Here is a 21,255-nt window from a genome sequence, read left to right as displayed (position 1 = left end):
GAGCATGATGCCACTCCATTGACTGTCGTTTACTCTCAGGTGATGCATAACAAACCCATGTTTCGTCACCAGTAATTATGCGAGTCAAGAAAGAGTCTCCTTCATCAGAATAACGTCCCAAAAACGTCAGTGCTGCAGCCATACGCTTGGTTTTGTGCTCATCTGTAAGCTTGCGAGGGACCCATCTTGCACAAATTTTTGCATAATGCAGATGGTGTTTAACAATTTCATGAACAATTGTTCGAGAAACATTGGGAAAATGCTCACAGATGTCATCAATTGTGACGCGCCGATCGTTCCTCACGAATTCGTCAACTGAGCTCACCAGTTGGTCTGTAATGACAGACGGTCTCTCCGAACGCTCATCGTCGTGTGTGTTCCCCCTCCCCATGTTGAAGTTGCGACACCACCGCCGAACAGACGACTCGTCCATTACATTGTCTCCATACACCTCCTTTAATTGGCGATGAATATCACATGGGCGAACGTTTCTTGCATTGAGGAATTTAATCACTGCCCTCACTTCACAACTGGCGGCGTTCTCAATTTTTTTAAACATTGTAAACAATCACAGAAACAACACAAGCAATGCTAGCGTCACGCAACTTGGCTCAGAGAAGGCAGACAAGCCACTGAAGCTATCTGACCTCGTCCAGCGGCTACTCGCGTCGTCAGCACTTCATGCGGCACGAACGGGTACTACTTTCCGGATGACCCTCGTATCATCCAAAATGAAGGGACTATGACGATCAAGGACCAAAATGTTTTTTCATATTTCAAATGTAACTAGGATTTCCGTGGGCTTTACATCGTTCAACGTCGTAGCTTATTCAATAAATCTGATCCATCAGTGATAAACGAAACAGCAAAATGCACTGGTCATGAAACCTTAGTCGCATACTACTTCCCTGTTCAATGAATTTATAAATCAACGCAATCGAATGAAATGTAGCGCTCAGCGATACATTCACAAACTCGGACGAAACGAAACATGAGCAGAAAATTGTCAAATTTGTTTACCCCAAAAAACAGAGGTGCCACTGATTCTGAATAATGCTCATCGACCTTAGCTAAAGAGAATGCACCTAAAATGCAAGCAACTCGGAACGAATTTCAGGTATATTCAAACATTATATCTGCGACTAGAAGCTATATTTGTTCGTCGTCGGTACACGTAAATATTCAACGATTTTGATGACACCCGCTCGCAATGAAGAACGAAAATGCCTCACCGGCCTCTCTCCGCACCGAATAATCCTTCGTTCTCACATTGGTCTTTGTACATTACGAGAGAGCTGAAGTGCACCAGTATCCAACAATAAATTTGACACTTTCGAAATGGAGAATAGTAAACCTTTATGATTCCCCGAGTCAGAATGAGTACGCTCATGGTATGCTCAGGAAGTTTCAGTTAATTAGACATCCATTGTAACTTCACTTGCCTCTTCATGGGTCGAGCAAAAGGTTTCCTTGAGAAAATACCTTACGTGAACCCTGCTTCTGAATTTTCAACTCATAAAAACCATTAAGCCGAATGGTATTAATGAAATTAAAATGAACGGAAATACGTCATAAATATTTCATCCGTGGTTGAATTAGCACCAGAAGTTTAATTACACTAGGGACCCGTTTCTGAAAACTAAAACTTTCCATTCAGGGCATCTAAAAACGACAAAGGCTCTCGTAAAAGCCTTTCTAAATTACATCATGTGAAATAGACGAGTTATAAATGATTAAATGAGTTTATTTTCAAGAGCTCTGTATCAGCAATGCAGAATAGCACATTTTAAAAACATTCATGAAATACTATATTTTTGAAGAGAATACGATAGCAGAGAAGTTTTTTTTAATTGGAATACGAAACACAAATATTGATTCGAATTAATGTATATTTTTGAGCCACTATAACAAAAAATAAAGGTAAACATTATTTTCCTTTCAAACTAGACAATTTTAAACATGTTTCTCAATCAAGTATAGTCTCAAAATAAGAGTGTAGGTAAATCAAATTAACACATCACGTAAATGAACTGAGGTAACTTTTTTTATTTATTACGTGGGCGTGATCGGACTTGATGTAACCTATAAATAAGTACAGGTAAAGAAATTCCACTCAATACATAATAACACATCCATTGTATCCGTAATTGAAAAATAAATTGCTTTGATGTTTAGGTAGACAGCTCTTTAAATAACGAAATTGGGGATATTCAAGTACCCACTAACCGTAGCTCAAACCATCCTTAGGTTTGTTGAACCCAAGAGCTGGAGAGAAACGTATTGGAAAGGTTGAATCACCTTGGAAAACATGCTGAGTGCAATCTGGTTCAAATTTGTCCTTTGACGCTTAAGAGATCCAAGGAGTTTTTTTTCGAAATCAGGAAGCTGTTACAGTGGGAAACTCGGGTAGTGGCGGTTAAAGGGGCGAAATTATCAGTCCAGGATTTACGCTTCCCCTCCTCATATGCCTTCTGAGAGCGTAAGCGTATCGAGAACTAGTTTGAATATTTAAGTGTTGATTGAATCAAATTGTACCCACTTTTTCAGAAAGACCAGAATTGATTTCTCGCAGCCAAAAATATCACATCCAGTCACCATGATTATCTATATCGTCACGTCGCAAATGCAAACTTATTAATTTATGTTACGCATGTTAAATGATGCAATGATAGATTATAGTGGGACATTCAAAAGAGCATGCCATACCTTAAAAACTTGCTTCTATTTAAGTGTCCATGTTATGTATTTTGGCATGTCTAAGACGCCAATTCCATTAATTAATAATATCAAAGTCAGATACGATAAATAAGAAAAAAGGTAATGGCATAATCCGGCCTAATATTTACCGTGTGTATTATACATTAAGTTTTACTTCTACCCCTGATTCAATTATTTCATTCATCCTTTCCGAAGTTGAATGGGGAAACTGGGTTCAAAAATGATTAAAATCCAATTTAATAGTTTTTTATACACGATATCGTGCATGGAAGTAAAACATATCAGGCGTTCATGGAGAAGAGGCAACTACTTAGTTAAAAAATACCTGAGGTGGCAAACAAGGAAGCAATTCGTCAAACGTTTGCATGGAACATGGCACTCTACGTATCAGAGAGGCATGGAACAATGGAAAAGTGGAATATCGAAGAATAGAAGCCTTCAAGCATTGTAATGAAGAGTTGAACGGTGAAGATTAAATGAAAAGACAGGAGGTGAGGAACAAGGAAATAGTATACCAAAAGGAAAAAAGAAAGGACCTCATGGAGAACGCTAGTGCAAAGAAGAACGAAAATGATTCAACACTCCTTGAGGCACACTTAATTAGTTAGGAACATAGTAGAAGGGAAAATTAAGGACGTAAAACAGAGAACCAACACGTGTCAGGGGGTAAGGGAATTACCACTAAATAGAGAAGAGTTGAGGGCTGACCAATTTTATGATTGAAATAATAATGATTATGAAAAAGGTAATTCTTTTTAAGTATAAAGAATCATCTCAAACGATATCCACATGCATGCAAAGAAGATTTTCTTAGAGTTATGGTGGCCACAGGTACCCCATTTCGGGGTATAATACTCCATTAACTGAATTAAACTTATAAAATACCAAACTCTTTTTGAGAATGTGGAATGTGGTACGAAAAATGCCTCTTTTCAGTATTTTGGACAAAATATTCTTTTCCCAGGAAAATCGAAATTGCACAATTCCACAGCGTAATAATCATTCTCATTGAGCGGATTCATATACCGCTCAATATGACTTTTTTACCGCGAGAAATCCTCACATTTAGGGGCATATCAGCGGATGACTCCGTTTTAGTAACTGTTGCAGTATTTCCCGCAGTTCTCTGAATCTTTTCTCAGATTTTCTGCGATAAGTAATTAACCACTACATTCTACCTTTATTGCAAACAGGGTGACCAATACTTCAATTCTGACAAGATCGCAGTCTGTGACATTCACGCGAAACATTCAAAAACTTCGAGCAATTATCGAAACTTGCACGTGAAAATCACAACACGTGAGTTTCGAGAGTGAAAATTTCATTTAGCATAAAAAAATTAAACATTTTCATTGTAGTTGTTTGTCCTTCATATTTGAGAGTACAATTATCTCAGAGCTCAACGATCATGACCATTAGTTTTCTGCTGGTTTGGTTCGCCACAGTTCCCTATCGTGTTCCCTTCCCTTCATTTCCACATAGTATTCCTCCTCAGAACGTCCACTTAACGTTAACTTAAGTCCTCTCCTTCCCCATCTCAAAGCTCCGTCGGCCGTTCCTTCCAAGACATCCCTCATCAAGCAGTCCCTTCTAAGTGTATGCATGTCCAAGCCAGTTCTCGTTTCTCTTTATGAAAGCATCAATCAAGCCTCTCTTCTCAGATTAGCCCCAGGACCTCCTCGTCCCTTACTCTGTCCGACCACGTTATCTCAACCATATTTCTCCAAAATCACATTAAAAATCCTTTTTCTATCACTTTTCCTCACAAATCATGCCTCACATCGGTACAGTATCACGATCCACATATGACATTTGAATAAACTCTTCCTCGCGTGCCAAATCCAACCGATTACTTAATAATTTGCTTTTCTTCGTGCATGCTACTTTAGACATTGCTATTGTTTCTTCTATTTATCATTCAGTTTTCCCGATTATGAACACCCCAAAATCTGAAAGACTAAATTCCAAGCGTCACTTTGAGGTAATTCGTAATTGCCATAAGAAAAAATATCACAACGTAAATTTTAAACTTTGATGATGACAGAAGCTTGTCGAAACTTTGGTCGGTGAAGTAAAAATTAGGGTGTGAAAACATAGTGATGTTTTATCTTATTTTTTAGCAGCAGTCTACCGGGTTAGAATAGGTTTTTGATGGATCTTGGGACTACATACTACGCTCCTAAATCCTTAACCAACATGGCATTTTTAAAAACCTATGCTAAAAATTATGTTAACTCATTCTTTAGCTCTGCATAATCCCTTAACTTCATCCGAAATGTCTACTCCTCTTCCCAGTACCTCATTTATCCAATAACTTCCCTTCTATTTCCGTTTTCAGCATGTTATTGCCACTTAAGTATCCCTGCCTTTACGAATTTCTCCCGCCTTTAAGAATTTCCGCAGCCATATCCTCCACCATTCATAGAAGTACAACATTCGTTTCCCATTACATTTTGTTTGTTTTTTCTTATAGATACGCAAAAATCTACCATTGTCAGCTCAAGAGCAAGATTTTGAATCTGTTCACCCTACCTGGTGTCCGAACGATGACTTATCCTTTCCATAACTGTTCTCTCCACAGGGCCGGGGTGGCCTCGGGAACATATACGTGTGGGCCAGCGGTGACGGGGGCAGTGATGATGACTGCAACTGCGATGGGTACGCGGCCTCAATGTGGACGGTCTCCATTAACAGCGCGATCAACGATGGGCAGAACGCCCACTACGACGAGTCGTGCTCCTCCACGCTGGCTTCGACATTCAGCAACGGAGCCAAGGACCCCAACACGGGAGTGGTGAGTTGAAAAAATAATAAAGCTGGTAAGCGATCCGTAAGGTGGCTCGTGCGGTAATTTCGAATCCCTCAATATCTTCGATTTTCTGATCTTTTGTCAATACCTAGGAGAACATAATTATGTCTAAGCACTGATAAAGAATTGAGAGAAAATATCACATGATAATCATTTATTTGAAGCATACGAACTATCCGGGGGGTTATTGATGAGAAACAGTTGACCAAATATTTTGACCAAAAACATTTGACCGGTATTTATTTTCTTTCTGAAAATTGTCACGGTAAAACAAATGAATATTGGGTCCCGTAATTTATTTAACTATTAGACCAATAATGCTTTTAGAAAACAGAGAGAAGTTTACAAGTGTCACTGCAGAGCATCGTAAGATTAACACATACGTATTAAGTTTAATCCAACGAGTATGCCTCGATTATTCATCACATGATAAATACTAGTGATGCAGCACTCTTGTGTACTTTCATGGTGGCTATTTATTAACCGGACAGCTTTTCCCTCAATTTTTCTCAATTCTTGAAGCAATTTTTCCTGTGCCAAAATCCCAAAGAGCAGTTCGCTTAAATTCGAAGCCCAAATAACGAGAAATAGCATCGGTTCTTCATTTTCTTCTTCACTAATTCTCTAGATTTCAATTCCCAGCTTTTTCCCCGAGAACATTTAATCATTTTTTTCGATTTTCCTCCGTTAGAGGAATAGAATTTTTTAATCATCCGGCATTACGTATCATAGGACTACAGGCAATCCTAATATCACCATCAGTTTTTCAATCCTAAAAAGGGTTTTCTGTAGCCCTCCATTCTTCTCTAATCTCTATCCAGTGTGCATTCCCTCTCCCCTTGGTAGCTTCTCTATGTTACGTCATTCTTAATATGCACTATGTACTTGTCTCTTTAGTTTTTTAGTTTCATTTAGTACCTTGCGAGCCACCACTAGGATGTGTGGAAGGGGGTGATTGTACATCACCCTTGATCCTAACACCTTTCCCTCTTAGCGCGGCCAAACAAACGCTATTTTGGTCTGATCCCTTATCGTTCGTGGAAAAAATGGCATTTTAAATCTATCTGTTCTGCACTTAATCTATCGAATTTTATCGACATGATCTCTCCTGCCGTAATACAATGAGGTAAAGAGACATTCTTCCAATTTATACAAGAGAATTAATCTGCAATTTAGCCTTCGCTCCGCGAGTCCCAATCCAGATTCTCTAATAATTTTGATACGGTACTCAGTTTGTCATAACAACGTTTTACAAATCTAGATCCCCTACGCTGCCCGCGATTTAATTCGGCAATCAATTCCACTTCGTGAGGATCCCATATACTAGCAACATATTCTACATGAGGTCTAACCAGCGAAAGATAACATTTCCCTTTGACCTTTTCATCACATTTACCCAGTACTCTTCCAATAAAGCCTAATTTTGTGTTAGCTTTTCCACATATTCCCCGTATGTTCCACCAAGGAGAGGTTGTGAGTGAGGGCAACGCCTAAGTATTTAATTGAGTTTACATACACTTTCTATTTAGTTGTTCCTGATGCAGTAGGCGTTCGGGAGCTTGATCTTTTTCAAGGTATCTTCCCTTCAATTTTCCTTCTCCTGTTTTAGTTAATTCATAGACCCTTGACGTGTGCCCAATCCATTCAAATTCTTTTTTCTGTAGAGTTCTCCATATTTTCCTTGCCTCTTCTGCTCTTATGTTAAATTCCTTGTTTCTCATATTTTTGGGCCTTTTGATCTTCAGCGTTATCCTCCAGCAACATGTTTTAAAAGCTTCTACTATTCGCCATCCACACCTCTAATGTTCCATGTCTCGGTGCTCCACACGAACGTTTTAACGGCTTCCCAGTTTGCAATCTCAGTTTCTCTGAATATATTAGTTGCCTCGCCTTCATGAACGCCTTCTTCGACTAAACTATTCTTCGTTAATAACTGATATTAGTACTTTTCCACTGGATATCTGTACTGTTATCCAGTGGACAAGGGCTCATTTCGGTTATCCATTATGTTCGGTTTCCACCACATCACGCCTGAAACTACTCAATTTAAGCTATTCTTCGATTTTATGTCGGTCGAAATTCTTCCATCCCAAGTTGTACTTCAGCCAAGGTCCTAATGTAGTTTTTTTTCTCCAGGGCTTGCAAACATGATGGCCTAGGCTGGACACGAAATCGTACCACAACTATAAGGAATGTAGTTTGCATTAGAAATTCCCGAATAGTACATGTATGTATATCATACCCTCTTCTTCTTCCCCAAAATTCGGAAAAATGACGTTCCAGATTTCCCAGAAATGACTAAGTTATTGCAAAATGTAAAATGGGTTTTGAGGATATTTTTTCTTGTAATTTATTAGTTACAGTTACAGTAGTGAGTGGTTTCAAGTCCCATCAAAAATCTATCCTAATGCGGTAGAATACTACTAATAAATAAATGCTCCTGACATATTTCGATGTGCGGTCTTCCTAACAAGTAAAATAGAAATCCTTTTCTTTTGCTTGTACATCGATGCATTTCCCAATCATGATGAGTTTCTATGGCAGAAGTTGCCACTCTTTCCATTGCCGAATCAATTACATAGGCACACCAGAATCTCCTACATGTCAACCTACTTACAAACTAGAGTTTCCACGTCGGCCGAATAGGGGACTTTGATGCAAATTGGAATCCAATGCATAGCGATTTTGATTGCTCTGGATTTCTTTCCGCCTCTCTGTCAGCGCCATTCGTGAAACTATAACATTAGCAAGTAACAAAGGCGGAATCCACACCCACGACTCAAAAAATACGCGCTAGAGAAACAGCAGACGTTACGTTTAATTTATTTGACGGGTCCAGCAGGATATTTCCAAAAAGAAAGAAAAAGATTTCCAATCAACCTATCGGTTCCATTCTGAGAGTTCTCAAGTAAGCCGTGATGAACAATACGTTTTTAAACTACGCTCACCTTGAAGGGATCGGTGATGAAACTGAAATATCTCCGTCACCGTTTCTTTATACCACGTTACTGGCACAGAAACTCATTAAGCACGATATTACGTGAGCATGTGATCAAATAAGTTACTCGAGCGAAGGATCAGGACGCTACTCCTCCGGGAAGAGGAGGGGAATTGATGACGAAAGTTACAGACTTCAACGAAAAAAAATGAATGCCTCGTAGCCACGGGCGCAGTTCAATGAGAAGGCGACTCGGGATCGCTAGGAGTAATCACAAAAGGATCATCGGAGATTGAAAACGCGGCCGCGGAGACGCTTTTTTTCCCCTATCCTTACGGAAAATTAAAACACCGATATTAATCCGCGTCGAGACAACAATATAATCGACCAAACGACAAACAAATTAAAATCTGGTCAGGCGCCCGCTTTCGGAGGCAATTTTAATCGTGTTACGCTGTCGATTATCAACACCATTGTAGCCATTGAATATTTTGCACCAAAAACGAGGTAAAAAAAGCACCATATGGTGTCCAACTACTTTTTCGTTAAGCATACATGACATTCCGAGTCAAATCACATATTTTTATATATCACGATGCTCGACAGGTTAGTCCAGTGCGCAGTTTTTTCAGCAAAGATCTGAATTTGCAGATATAGAGGAAAGAATGATTAAAACTAAAGAAATATAATGTTTTTAATCAGTGTAATTAACTTTTGCTTTGATTGCACAAGTTCAAATAGCTATAAAGCACCTGAACAATCCATTTATACCATCCACAGTTAGCATGTTGAAATTATTTACGTATATTACCGAGTGAAATATTCAAATATACATTTATTGAACATCATAGGTGTCCTTTGGTCCGTTAGCATGTTGTCGACTTAATGTAGCTACAAATGTCAATAATGCACTGATAGATGAAAAATCAATACGCAGCTACACCCAGGTAGACTCAGAAGGTAATATTTACCATGTAGCTTCCAAGTACACGGCTCACAAGGTGCCAATTTGATTCACCAGAGAATTTACATGATAAATGACGTTGAACTAGCACCCCATCCTTTCTGTCACAGGACTAGGTTCACAGGATATATCATAGATGCATATGTAAAGAGAGGGGAACTCATTTTTTCAAAAAAGATATTATATCTCCCACAGAAAAGTATTCTCCCGGACATACTATTGTGCACTAGCCTAGGGAATAGATCTACTCAATAATAATAAATATGATTTATTTTTCTTGAACATTGTAGTTCCCTTAGAACAATTTTACATGTAATCAATAAGATAACAGCAAAAAAAGACGATCAGTTTGGGAGAATACAGTAATAGTAATAATAATAAAGACTTTTACTAAAGTTCCCAATACATATTTCATAATGCATATTTCTGCTTACATAATACCGTGTAAAATGAACAATTCTTCCGTTTTAATACAAGAAAACCACATATTTAAACATTTTTAGAGTTACTTTGAATAAGTTTTCAGGTGCTAGGGCCTTGCTTACCTGGGAAAGGCATTTCAAGTTAACTAGTATTTATGGAGGGCATAATTGGAACTGAAACCACAAAAACAGTGAAGAAAAAGTGTCATGGCTCGTATATCCCACGTCAGTTACCTCCAATGCACGACTGCACTTTTGAACCATTCCGGAAAACACTGATTAGGAAATTGAATAAAATTCAAAAAAAAACCTTCCCAGTTTGTTCAAAAACTGCCAATAAAATGACAATAGGTGTCAAATAATTTACTTTATCTGGAATGAGAGAATGCCCTGCAGACTCAATGCTGGGCGTGAATTATTAAAAATGTATCGACAGAATCATTTTACATACGACGCCAAGGAAATAATCCCAGTCCCACAAATCGGGAAATCAGAAGACAATTACAAAGTTAGAGTTACACTATTAAAAATATGGGCAAAAATATTTGCTTTCCCTGATGGCATAATTCATCAACAAAAAATATATAATAAAACGCTAACAGATAAGAACCAATCTCCTCTTGGCAAGATTCTTCCTCCAATGTATTTTCCCGGCTGGTGACGTTCTAAAATCCCATGCCACGCGCCCTTGCGGCGGCTCACGAGGTTTCGTAGGTGTATGTTTAGGCTTCCGTCGGTCACTTCAAAGATTAGAGTTGTATTAATTCGGAAAATGTATTCCTCGTTTACTACCGCATTCTTTAACTAATAAATCTCCCCCGCTTCGCACCGCCCAAGATCACTCCCTCTTTCACATTCCTTACAATTTTCTCGTAGATATATATCACCCCGCTTTGACTCAATGTCTTCTCCATCTGTGTGATCCATTTTCCATGCTGATAGTAATCCATATTACTTAGTCTCCATAAGACAAGTCCAACTTATCTTTTATTCAGCTCCCGACCCTGCGCAATGCTGACCAGTTCCTCCTTTTCGCCAAAGTCTCTCTTGCTAGAGCATTATCCTTTTAATGGCTTTTCCGGTACCCATACATTAATCATGAACTTAAAAAAATCATGCTAAAACAATATCAGTGGAGGTGGTAGCGGAAGTGCCTTTATGGCTTCGAAAAATGTATGAGTTATTGCACTCAACGACTTCGATTCCGAAAAAAAAATGTAATCTGATAATCAAGTTTATGCAAATCTTTCGCTGCTTAGTATTTTATCTAGTTTCCAAATCGATCTGCGTTCCATTTTTTTGTGTTTGATAGATACTACCAAAATTATTACACTATGGATAGCGCACCTAAATTATTCGGCGGTACTAATTTTAATCCATATCTAATTTTGTCTTCTCTAGGGTCCAATAGCATGTTCTTTTTCTCCGATTTTATCCCAGAATTTTTTTCCATGCGATATCTATGGTACTCTTCAGAACTTCGACAAATGGCTCTCTCAAAAGAGCGTAAAAATTCACGAGGCAAAAGAAAGACCGACTTATTTTTATTTGCCCGAGTGATTTCCCTGTAAATTAATTACGTCTTTCATTCCAGGCCACGACAGACCTCTACGGGAAGTGTACGACAATGCATTCTGGGACGTCAGCCGCTGCACCTGAGGCCGCTGGTGTGTTTGCCTTGGCCCTGGAAGCCAAGTGAGTACACAAAAGTATTTTCAGTCACTTAATTACGTCCTCGAGTCGCAGCGAGTGAATTCCAAAGAAATAAAATAAAACTTTCAAAAGTAATTGAAACGAAGAGTGCCTACTTACTCTTCAAAGCCATGCATATCATTATGGTTGGCGGAATGAATTCTGGAGGCATGTTTGCGAGCTGTTAAGGACACGAACGGAAATTTTCGAGTCAAATGAGAAACTTCTACAACCAAATTTCAACTATTCCAATTCTATTCGGAAATAATAGTTTTACTGGCCATAAATTGCCATTTCCTTCGCAATGGAGAAATTCATTATTTAACAACGGTTGCAAAGTACAAAAATGAAAGGAACATTCCTACAACGTGCATTCAGAGCACGACGGAAATTCTGTTGAAAACTTTTGGACCACCGCGGAGGCATGAGAATTCGCTGGCTATTGACAATTTAAAAAACTAACGCACTCTGGCGTAACTTTGAGGGAATTCTAAACAACTCTGATAAATAAGTTTGCACTATCAATTTCCACTACTATAATTTAATCGGACTATCATTCCCACCCGACCCCCCCTGGATTCCGATTCCTCACACCATATACTAAAGTTTTTTTATAAGTAGTAGTCTACTAGCTTAGGGTAGATTTTCCATGGTTCCCGGGACTATGTGAGTGCTCGTAATAACAAAATTAAGTTTGGATATTTTAACGTTGTTCACTGCACATTAACCCGACTTTAGAACTCAGGTTACGCCCACGACTGCATAAGAGAAAAGAATATTTTAAAAGGTGTTCTAATGATGTGATCCTGAGCTGTAATTTTGACAAAATCAATTTTTCTTGTCCAAAAATAATTCGGAAAGTACAGTAACACAATCCCTACGAATTATTTTTCTTTTAAATATCAGTGCACAAATTGAACAATTTAAAAATCTCTGCTTGAAATGAAGACCGACCAACAGAGCACAATCATGCACTTAGCTGATTTAACGTGGATTGGCATCTTAAGAAAAGGTAAAAAAAAGAGTGAGGATGCGTGGTACACAGTGTATTAAAAGTGCGTTAGGTGGGATGACATACGCAACATAACGTCAAGTCTTCGGCCATTTGACGTTACCAATGGCGACGTGAATGGTGAGATCTCACCCAGAATTCACCTCCCGAAATTGACAAATCCCAACTTTTGTTCGGGAGGGTGGGAAGGGAACATTTGTTTTTCCACTCACATCTCCTTTGTTAATTATCTCGAGTGCAGAAGCGTGACGGATGGCAGCTGGCGCCACGAACACATTCCAGGCTATAATCGTGCGAAATAGCCACTCACCACCGTTTCTCCCCTTTCCACATCCCCCTCTCCGGCATTTCCTCCTCTCTCCACCCCAATACAGGTCCATCTCCAAAACATGGATTTCTGCCATACGAGAAAACACCCGCATAGATATCATTTTATCTAGATATGGATAATTATATCATGCAATTAGTCAGGAAACGATATATCGAAAATTATCGTCGACCTGAGCAAAATGTTATATTGGCAACAAAAGCGGTACAATCGATATGACAGTATAGACGGTATACACCAAAGAAAAAATTGACGATTACAATTATAAAGACTTATTGCGTGATATTTTGGAAGCAAGTGAGAGATGAGAAGAGAGCGATATGAAAATAGCTTGAAGGTTTTATATGTTGATTGCAGAAAATGTAACTGAAATTTTAGAAAAAATGAGGAACTTTTTTCCAAGAAATAAGACACTTTAAATTCATAATCTTGCATATCAACACACATGCTCCCGAATTTCATTGACATATTTTTGTGTTAAATGAGTAATTCCGGACAATAATCAAAATCCCACATGGACGTCCCAGGATGCTCTTAAAATGAGTATATATTCAGTAATTTTCAGACGTCTGGTAGCCATAGATATTATAACTATAATCTTCCACGCGACAGCGGCGATGCTATCCCCGTTGATATGTGACCATATGGCCCGTAAACGACGGATGTAATATTAGCGATACGGTCGATTTTACTTTATACAGTCGATATTGCTCGATATATCAGATAATTATCGCCTAACCCCTTATATAGCTGTAACCTCAATACTTCTTTTATTTCTGCGGTCGTTATTGAAAAGTCAACAACGCACGTCCCTCTCTCCACCCTTAACTCTGGAAGTGGCCGGCAAGTAAAATTGCTGGTCATTAAGTTTCGTTGAATTTTCTTGTAATTTTTTAATTTGAGGGCCTCTTGGTATCCAAAAATTTTGTAAAATCGACCATAAACTCCGTAATCCTGGAAATTTAAAGGTCATTAAGATTACATAATGAACTTCTGCGTTTATCAAAAGATTGTACATTTATTTAAAGATAATTCTGTAAGCCGGCGAGCTATTACTGTCATGAGAAACGTAAAAACAAAATGGGTGGAAATCATTTGCTCATAATAATGTTTCCCGGGACTATTGATGCTGTACAATAACGCATTTAATTAGCATTCACTAATTCAATTAACGGGATTCATTATTAGATAACACCACAATATGAGGTAAATATTGATACGGCCAAAGAAGTATTGCCCCTTTTTCGTCTTTATATCATCAAAAGTTGTTTTGAGTCTGCTTGATTCGCAAGAAAACTGAAAACGCAAGAAAAAAATTCGCTTTCGGCGAATTAATATGTAAATCAAGATCGGCGAGGTGTGCCGGTTTAAAAGTAGATATGAATCTTTTGGCATGGCTTATCTTTGAACCCTTCTGGTGAACATCTGAATGGATGAATTGAAACAGAAACATCACATCCGCCATAAGGTCACGTCGGTTAAATCTTTGAAAAACCTTTGTATCGCCAACCGAGAGAAAAACTAACCCGGACATATACCATTTTACCGGCGCACACATATTGAAGGCCTTCGGGAACGTAAATGCCAAATTTCAACGAAATCTGAACACGACCTAAAATCGATCCATCCATCTTAACCACCACCTCCCTCGCCACAGCACATGCACTCCCCCACCCACCTAATCCCCCATCCTCGTTCGCAAACGACAAAAAAGGGAAAAAAGACAAACGTCAGCCCTCTCAAACCGCTCGTTATTAGGCCGTTCGCTCTTGTCTTCCCGAATTTGCAGAGTGCCCCTCTTAGTTAAGGGAAGCCCCCCGTTACGCCCCACCTCTCGCCACCCCCCAGCCCCGTTTGCCCACGGGAAAAATGGGGAAATGGGGGAGGAGGGAATATTTCGTTGGAAGTGGCACTTTTATTAAAAAATTCCTCCATCTAACCGGTGACTTCGCATTCCTTTACGCCAAAAGAAAAATACTGCGAGTGGAATTTTTAAAAGTAGAAATAAAGGAGGCAAGAATAAGTTCGTCATCCACTACCCGTCCTACGAATTAAAGGTATTTATTATTACACTTCGTTTATTTAACGTACATTTCGAACACCTTATTATTGTAAATTCGGAAAGCCGAGCGAGAGCTTGGAACAAAATATTCACGGGAGTCAATTTGTTTCCATCACGCCGAGCTAAGCCTGCTCTGCCTTAATTTGCTACAACTACAAACCCCGAAATGCGAATTTAACTGAGACATTGCAGACAGGCATGAGGTGGTCGAAATTTTCAATAAACATTAAGAAGTCATTGTAGCTACCATTTCAGCATGGGAACTCAACGATGAGGGTTCGAATTCCATCACCACGGGCATGAAAGTTGTTTGCCCTGTGGTCGCATTTTAGCTGGATGGCAGAATATAACCTATGTCAATCTTTTCCATGTTCTGAATTAATAATCATTATTTTTCCACTGACTTAATTTAGTATTCCCATCTGGTTAAGCAGAATATTGCATCAGTCTGTTGGAGAAATTAAAATTGTATACATATAATGAATATATAATAATTTCATTCAACATACAGGTTATTGCTAATGAAGGATCTCTGGTTTTCCCGGCATATGGTATTCAAGAAGTTTTCTCAGGTTTCCCACCGGGCCAGGTTGCAGTACCCCGACGTTTCAAAGGCTGACTCTGCCATCATCTTCTGGGTGAAGTCTGATCCTGAAGGGTTCACCCTGAAGACGATGGCAGAGTCAGCCTTCGAAACGTCGGTGCACTGCAACCTGACCCAGTGGGAAACCCAAGAAAACTTCTTGAGAGATTTGCTAGCCTTTTAAATGGAACCATGCCATATATGAAGCATACCTGTTTGTATGTTCGCATTATTCAAAGTTAAGTAAGTACATAAGCTAACTTTTTGCCCTCTATAATACGAATTTATTTGTGTGACTATATATTTCATAAATTGTCATCGGAACGAATACTACCAGGCAATAGCCAAATGTTTTTTGTCTAAATGTCTAAAAAAATATGTAGGGCTTACATCACTGTTAAAGTTTAACATCATAATGTTTGATAACAGAAAAAAAGAATAGCATTGAAAACAGACCACTCTTTAACTTTGCAACACCTGCGCAAGTGACAAAAAATACTCGTTTGAAATAAAATCCATTGTAGTTATACCTGCAACCGTGAGATTATCACTTTAAAAGATATGGGTACCTACAATAAATAACTAGTAGGTAATTTATTGGCAATTAATAGTTTGAACACTTCCATCACAGCAGCATATTTGACTGATTTTCCTCTCTCCTAGAGGATTTCATGGAAATTTCTATTTCTCTAGATTTTCAACATATGTACACTCCCTAGACTTCAAATTATGAGACATAATTAACAACAACACATTTGTTTGGTTATTAATTATGCTTCCATTCACTAATCATAGCACCTGAATCTTTCAAATAAATCAACCTGACATTTTCTTTTCAGTTCTTGTATGATTAGCAGAAATTAGTTTTCTAAATCGTTCATTGTGCTTCTCCATTCATCAACACACACACCCCCATAAAAAAGGATAAGATATTGTTTTCATTTGTCTTGAATTGAAGCTGAGGTTTTTTCCAAGTGATATACTTTATTCTAAAGTGATTGCCTTCATTCAAATTCCATGTCAATATGAACCTCACCCCAGGGCATGCATTGGATGATAGTTATCCAAAACAGTATATACAAGCACATTAATAAGTTAAAATTAGACAATTCCATCCCAGAAAACTGTAAATTTCTTAATTTATTCAAAGACATCGTGACTCACTTACCAACATGTTCTCCTCCTGCAGTCCCCAGCTGACCTGGAGGGATATTCAACATTTGACAGTCCTGACCTCAAAACGCAACTCCCTGTTTGATGCCCGGGGACGGTTCCACTGGACAATGAATGGTGTTGGGCTGGAGTTCAACCACCTGTTTGGTTTTGGGGTCCTTGACGCTGGCGCCATGGTCGCACTTGCCAAGCAGTGGAAGACTGTTCCCGCAAGGTTTCACTGTGAAGCTGGATCCATGACAGAAATAAAGTAAGTACCAGGGCTCCACTATTTCATGTACATGAATATGCATATTCACATATATTTAGCTCATGATGGAATGAAAACAATTGTGAATTTGTTTACATCATCTACAGGAATAGGTTATTCCCTGGGATAGGGGTTATTCCTTGAATACTGAGAATATGTTTATTTTAAGTATGTGCATCAAGCAAGTCTGATTATTGTATGCCCTGTTTGTCAAACAATATTGTTTTTTCATACATGCGATTCCCAGTACTTTTTATTTCTTAATAGTAGCTTGTAAGTCAATTAACATTTTAAAGAAATTCATCTTAGAAATAAATATTAATATTTCATTATTTATTAATATATTTAATATTCCAAAGAAATAACATTACTTTCTCATTTTGCTGATGCTAGCATAATCACTAAGTTTGCAAGTCAAATTTAACCCTTTAATTGTGCATGCGGGTTTTTATTTTATACATGATATTGATAGGAAGTTGTCTTATCCTTTGACAAATTTGTAAATTTATATTCATATATACTTTATAAATGGATGTGGTAGTCCAGGGGTAGAGTGTTGGACTGCTGACCCAGGACTGGGGGAAAGCTCAGGTTCAATTACTGGGCAAGCCTTTCGGGTCACCCTCAGCTTTGCTCAAGCTGTGTGATTTTCTGGGTACCAGAACTTCCTGGGAAACAATAGGTGCCACAGGGAAACGATTTGGCCCTCCTACCCTGATGTGTGGATTTCACATGCCATTGAATTTAGTTTTGGGTGAACTCTACCAGCTCCTACCAAACTGATCTTCAAGCTGATTATTGTGTTTCTGATTTTTTTAATACTTATATAATAATATTATGAGATAAAGTTTCTCTTTATCAATCTCCATCCCTTGACTGCATATGACAAACATAACATACATATATGCATACAAATCTTTTTTCTATCATTTCTGCAGAATGTTCATCCTGTTAACAAGGAATGGATATAAGGCACATATACATGTACACTTTCCACATTCTGGCACTAATGAGTATTTTCATTCATGGCTTCCATGAATATAAGAATACAAATGTGTATAGACCTTGCGACCACAGCTACAGAGAGCAATGAGTAAGCAATACATTATTACTTACTCATGAGATATTAAATGTGTAACATAGTGCAAAAAAACTAAACCCTGATGAAATGATGCATCATAAAATGTTTGGGCAACCAGTAAGGATTTCTTTTTCGATAACGTGGAAGGCAGTTGGACTTGGACTGGAAAGTCACAATTTTCATCTTTGTTAGGCTCAATAGCAACATGCAGAGAGAAGTCACTGAAAATGAACTAACATCATTAAGGGCATGGTTAACATGATGACTTCCACAAAATGTATAAAAATTATTAGCTCCACTTGCAAGGGTTGTGAAATTCACCAGAGAAAATCCCGCAAATGTGAACACTATAGTCATGAATAAGAGAATTCCTGTTCCCATCTCATCTTGGGTAATGAGATTTCATTGTACCAAATAACATTGAAAAACTAAGTTTATCCTGTGAAACGTCAATTTATTGAGAAAATTGGAAATAATGGTCGACATTTTAGGCATTTGGTAAGCAAATACATATTTCATTACATAGATGGAATTTACAATTACTGTGATTTTTAATTTTTTTGTCACAGGGAAATACCAAGCAGCCGTTCCTTACAGTTGAAGATAAAAACAAGAGCATGTGAGGGAACAGAAACACAAATTGGATACCTTGAGCATGTCCAAGCAGTCATCACTCTCAATGCTTCACGGAGGGGAGATGTGGAGCTATTTCTCTCATCACCAATGGGCACAAGGTTGGTACACATCATGGAAAATTTCTAAAGGAATGATTTTCAAGAGTGTAACTTAGTGAAGGCCAATGCTATGATTGACTAGAATACTAATGCTAATGAATACTAATTTCATATTTTGGGTGATCTAGAATGCTCTGGTGATTGCTCACCCCTCTTCCCATTCCTCCAATGGTACACCCCTGGAAAATGTTTTGCAAGGACTCATATTCCCATCCTTCTATTATTCCTCATATGTCTTTCTTCCTCACTTATTTCATGGACTTAATAATTAATTTTTCATTGATATGATATCACTGATATGTATGAAGTTAAAACAGCATCCATTGCAGTCACATTCTCCTCTGACCTACTCCTCAAGCCAAGGGTCAAGATGGGTATAATATACACCAATGAGCACTCAGACTAAAAATATATGTAAATCAAAAAATTTTATAATAGGTCTGGTTACTGAAAGCAAAATTGCCCCCATTGCTCATTTTAAGCATAAGCCCTTGAATGATTTAAGTCTTGTCAAAAACTTAGAATACCATAATTTTGTCCAGTAAGTAATAATCCTAATCTATTCACAGATCTATGATATTAAGTAGGCGGGTTAATGATGATGATAAGTTGGATGGCTTCACAAAATGGCCCTTCATGACAACACATACATGGGGAGAGTATCCGCAAGGCGTCTGGACACTAGAGGTATGACCTAATTCTTAACATTTAGTTAATCATCAATAGTGATTATTTTGAAATTATTTCAAAGCTATAAGTGAACCTAATAACAGCTATCCATGGGCTAAGGAAACTGTAGTATAATCACAAGAAAGTTTTCAAAATGAATTTGCATTGATGTATGAGATTGATGTATCCATCATGTAATAGAGCATAAGATTTGATATCATTGTCACCTTGTTTGTCACAGGTTGGCTTCAATTCACAAGTACCACAAACAGGATTTATCAAGGAGTGGACTTTAATGTTGCATGGGACAAGAGATCCTCCATATCGTGCTCTTCCACCACCAGCAGACCCTCACTCAAAGCTGGCAATTGTTAAGAAGGCCCATGAAGATGAGGCTAAAAGGAAGAAAATGCGTTAGATTAATGCTTGGAACCAGGGAGGTGACGACAATGGAAGATGATTACTAAGCCGAAAAAAAGCATGTGGGTAAAAATGATTAAATCAGAGCTGATATAAATCCTGTTGTGAGGAATAAAAGTGTAAAACTTACACTGGACAATGGAAATGATTAAAAAACAACAAAAAAGGAGAAGAATTTTACCAAAGGATATGGAATGACCAGCCGGAAAAATGTGATGGATAAAAACATAATATCTTGGTTTATCAGAGTGAAGATGATAATTATGGATAGATGTAGATGGATCATAATGAGCCATTGCACATTTTGTTGGGTTGACCATTTTCTGTCAACTTTGATGCCTGGAATACAAATGATAAATTACTTTATTGTATAAAATTATATAGACATGAAGTTTAATGAGGATTGTGATCATGAGAGTTAATATTGATCCATCGCATTATATTATTTTGGTAGTACTATTGAGGAAAAGAAATCTTGCAGAAGATAAAAAAAAACCATTTGCAACAAACATTAAATTATCTTACAATTGGCATTACAACTGAAAATTCAGAGTCTGATTTAAATTTTATTCATATAAGCCACTAATGAATATTTGAAAATGTTTCTTAAATATAACTTGGGAGGTTAAACGGGTCAAATGAGCAGAGAAGTGATATGTAAAACTGACCAATGATTTACTTAATTGGATACCATTCTGGAGGCTAACAACAGAAACAATTTCTGGAAAAGGTTTTAGTCTAGTTGGTAAAAGACAAGTCGATTGACACTTATGGTGAATCTCTCTTTTAACACAATCTTTCAACAAGTTGATGAGGGATTTTCTCTCACATTCTATTTTTGTTAAGCTGATAGTTTAAGTCAGGTAAAAAAATGTACCCATATGTATGATTATTACATTCATTATAATTTCCCATCATATTAAGCTATGAAATCAACCTGAGTTTCAAAGCCCTCAAGAACTTGTTCAATGGATTTGTGTGGCAATTGACTTATGTACAAACAATTGGATAACTACTGAGATAGAACTATCAAAAGTCTATGTGAACTTGCAAAATATATAATGCACTTGCATACACAAGAATGAATTAAATTCTTTAGCTCATTAAAAAACCCATGATTGAAGTGTTGATGAAGTAATAGCAGTTATATGTAGGTAATTGCTAAATTCAAAACATGCACTCATTTGATTATTTCGTAAATTCTTATTTGCCTTGAAAGTAATTAATTTACAACAATGAAATGGTATTCATCAGGTATAGTATGCCCATTGAACTGCAGTTATTATTTTCATTATTGGAAATTATTTTTAAAACCTTCTCTATGTAAATAGCACAAATATTATAAGATGATACATATTCTATGCAGAAATGAGTTACGCCATCGGGTAATAATAAACACC

At 37.7% G+C, this 21,255-nt stretch overlaps 1 protein-coding gene across 1 annotated transcript in view; it reads left to right on the top strand.

Moving 5' to 3' along the window:
* Positions 1 to 20,081, top strand: part of amon (prohormone processing protease amontillado) — a 535,895-nt gene extending 515,814 nt beyond the window's left edge. Inside the window, exons 9-14 of the mRNA XM_071597507.1 lie at positions 5,300 to 5,512; positions 11,446 to 11,546; positions 16,718 to 16,951; positions 18,602 to 18,766; positions 19,336 to 19,453; positions 19,677 to 20,081. Of these exons, the coding sequence (XP_071453608.1) occupies positions 5,300 to 5,512; positions 11,446 to 11,546; positions 16,718 to 16,951; positions 18,602 to 18,766; positions 19,336 to 19,453; positions 19,677 to 19,853 (1,008 nt within the window). The 3' untranslated portion in view covers positions 19,854 to 20,081. The remainder of the gene's footprint in view (positions 1 to 5,299; positions 5,513 to 11,445; positions 11,547 to 16,717; positions 16,952 to 18,601; positions 18,767 to 19,335; positions 19,454 to 19,676) is intronic.
* Positions 20,082 to 21,255: the final 1,174 nt, after the last annotated feature.

Source organism: Hetaerina americana, unplaced genomic scaffold, assembly GCF_022747635.1.
Source record: "Hetaerina americana unplaced genomic scaffold, ioHetAmer1.1.p SCAF_9, whole genome shotgun sequence".
Classification (NCBI taxonomy): domain Eukaryota; kingdom Metazoa; phylum Arthropoda; class Insecta; order Odonata; family Calopterygidae; genus Hetaerina; species Hetaerina americana.
Note: the sequence above shows the minus strand (reverse complement) of the source record. Positions and strands in the feature narration are given on the sequence as shown.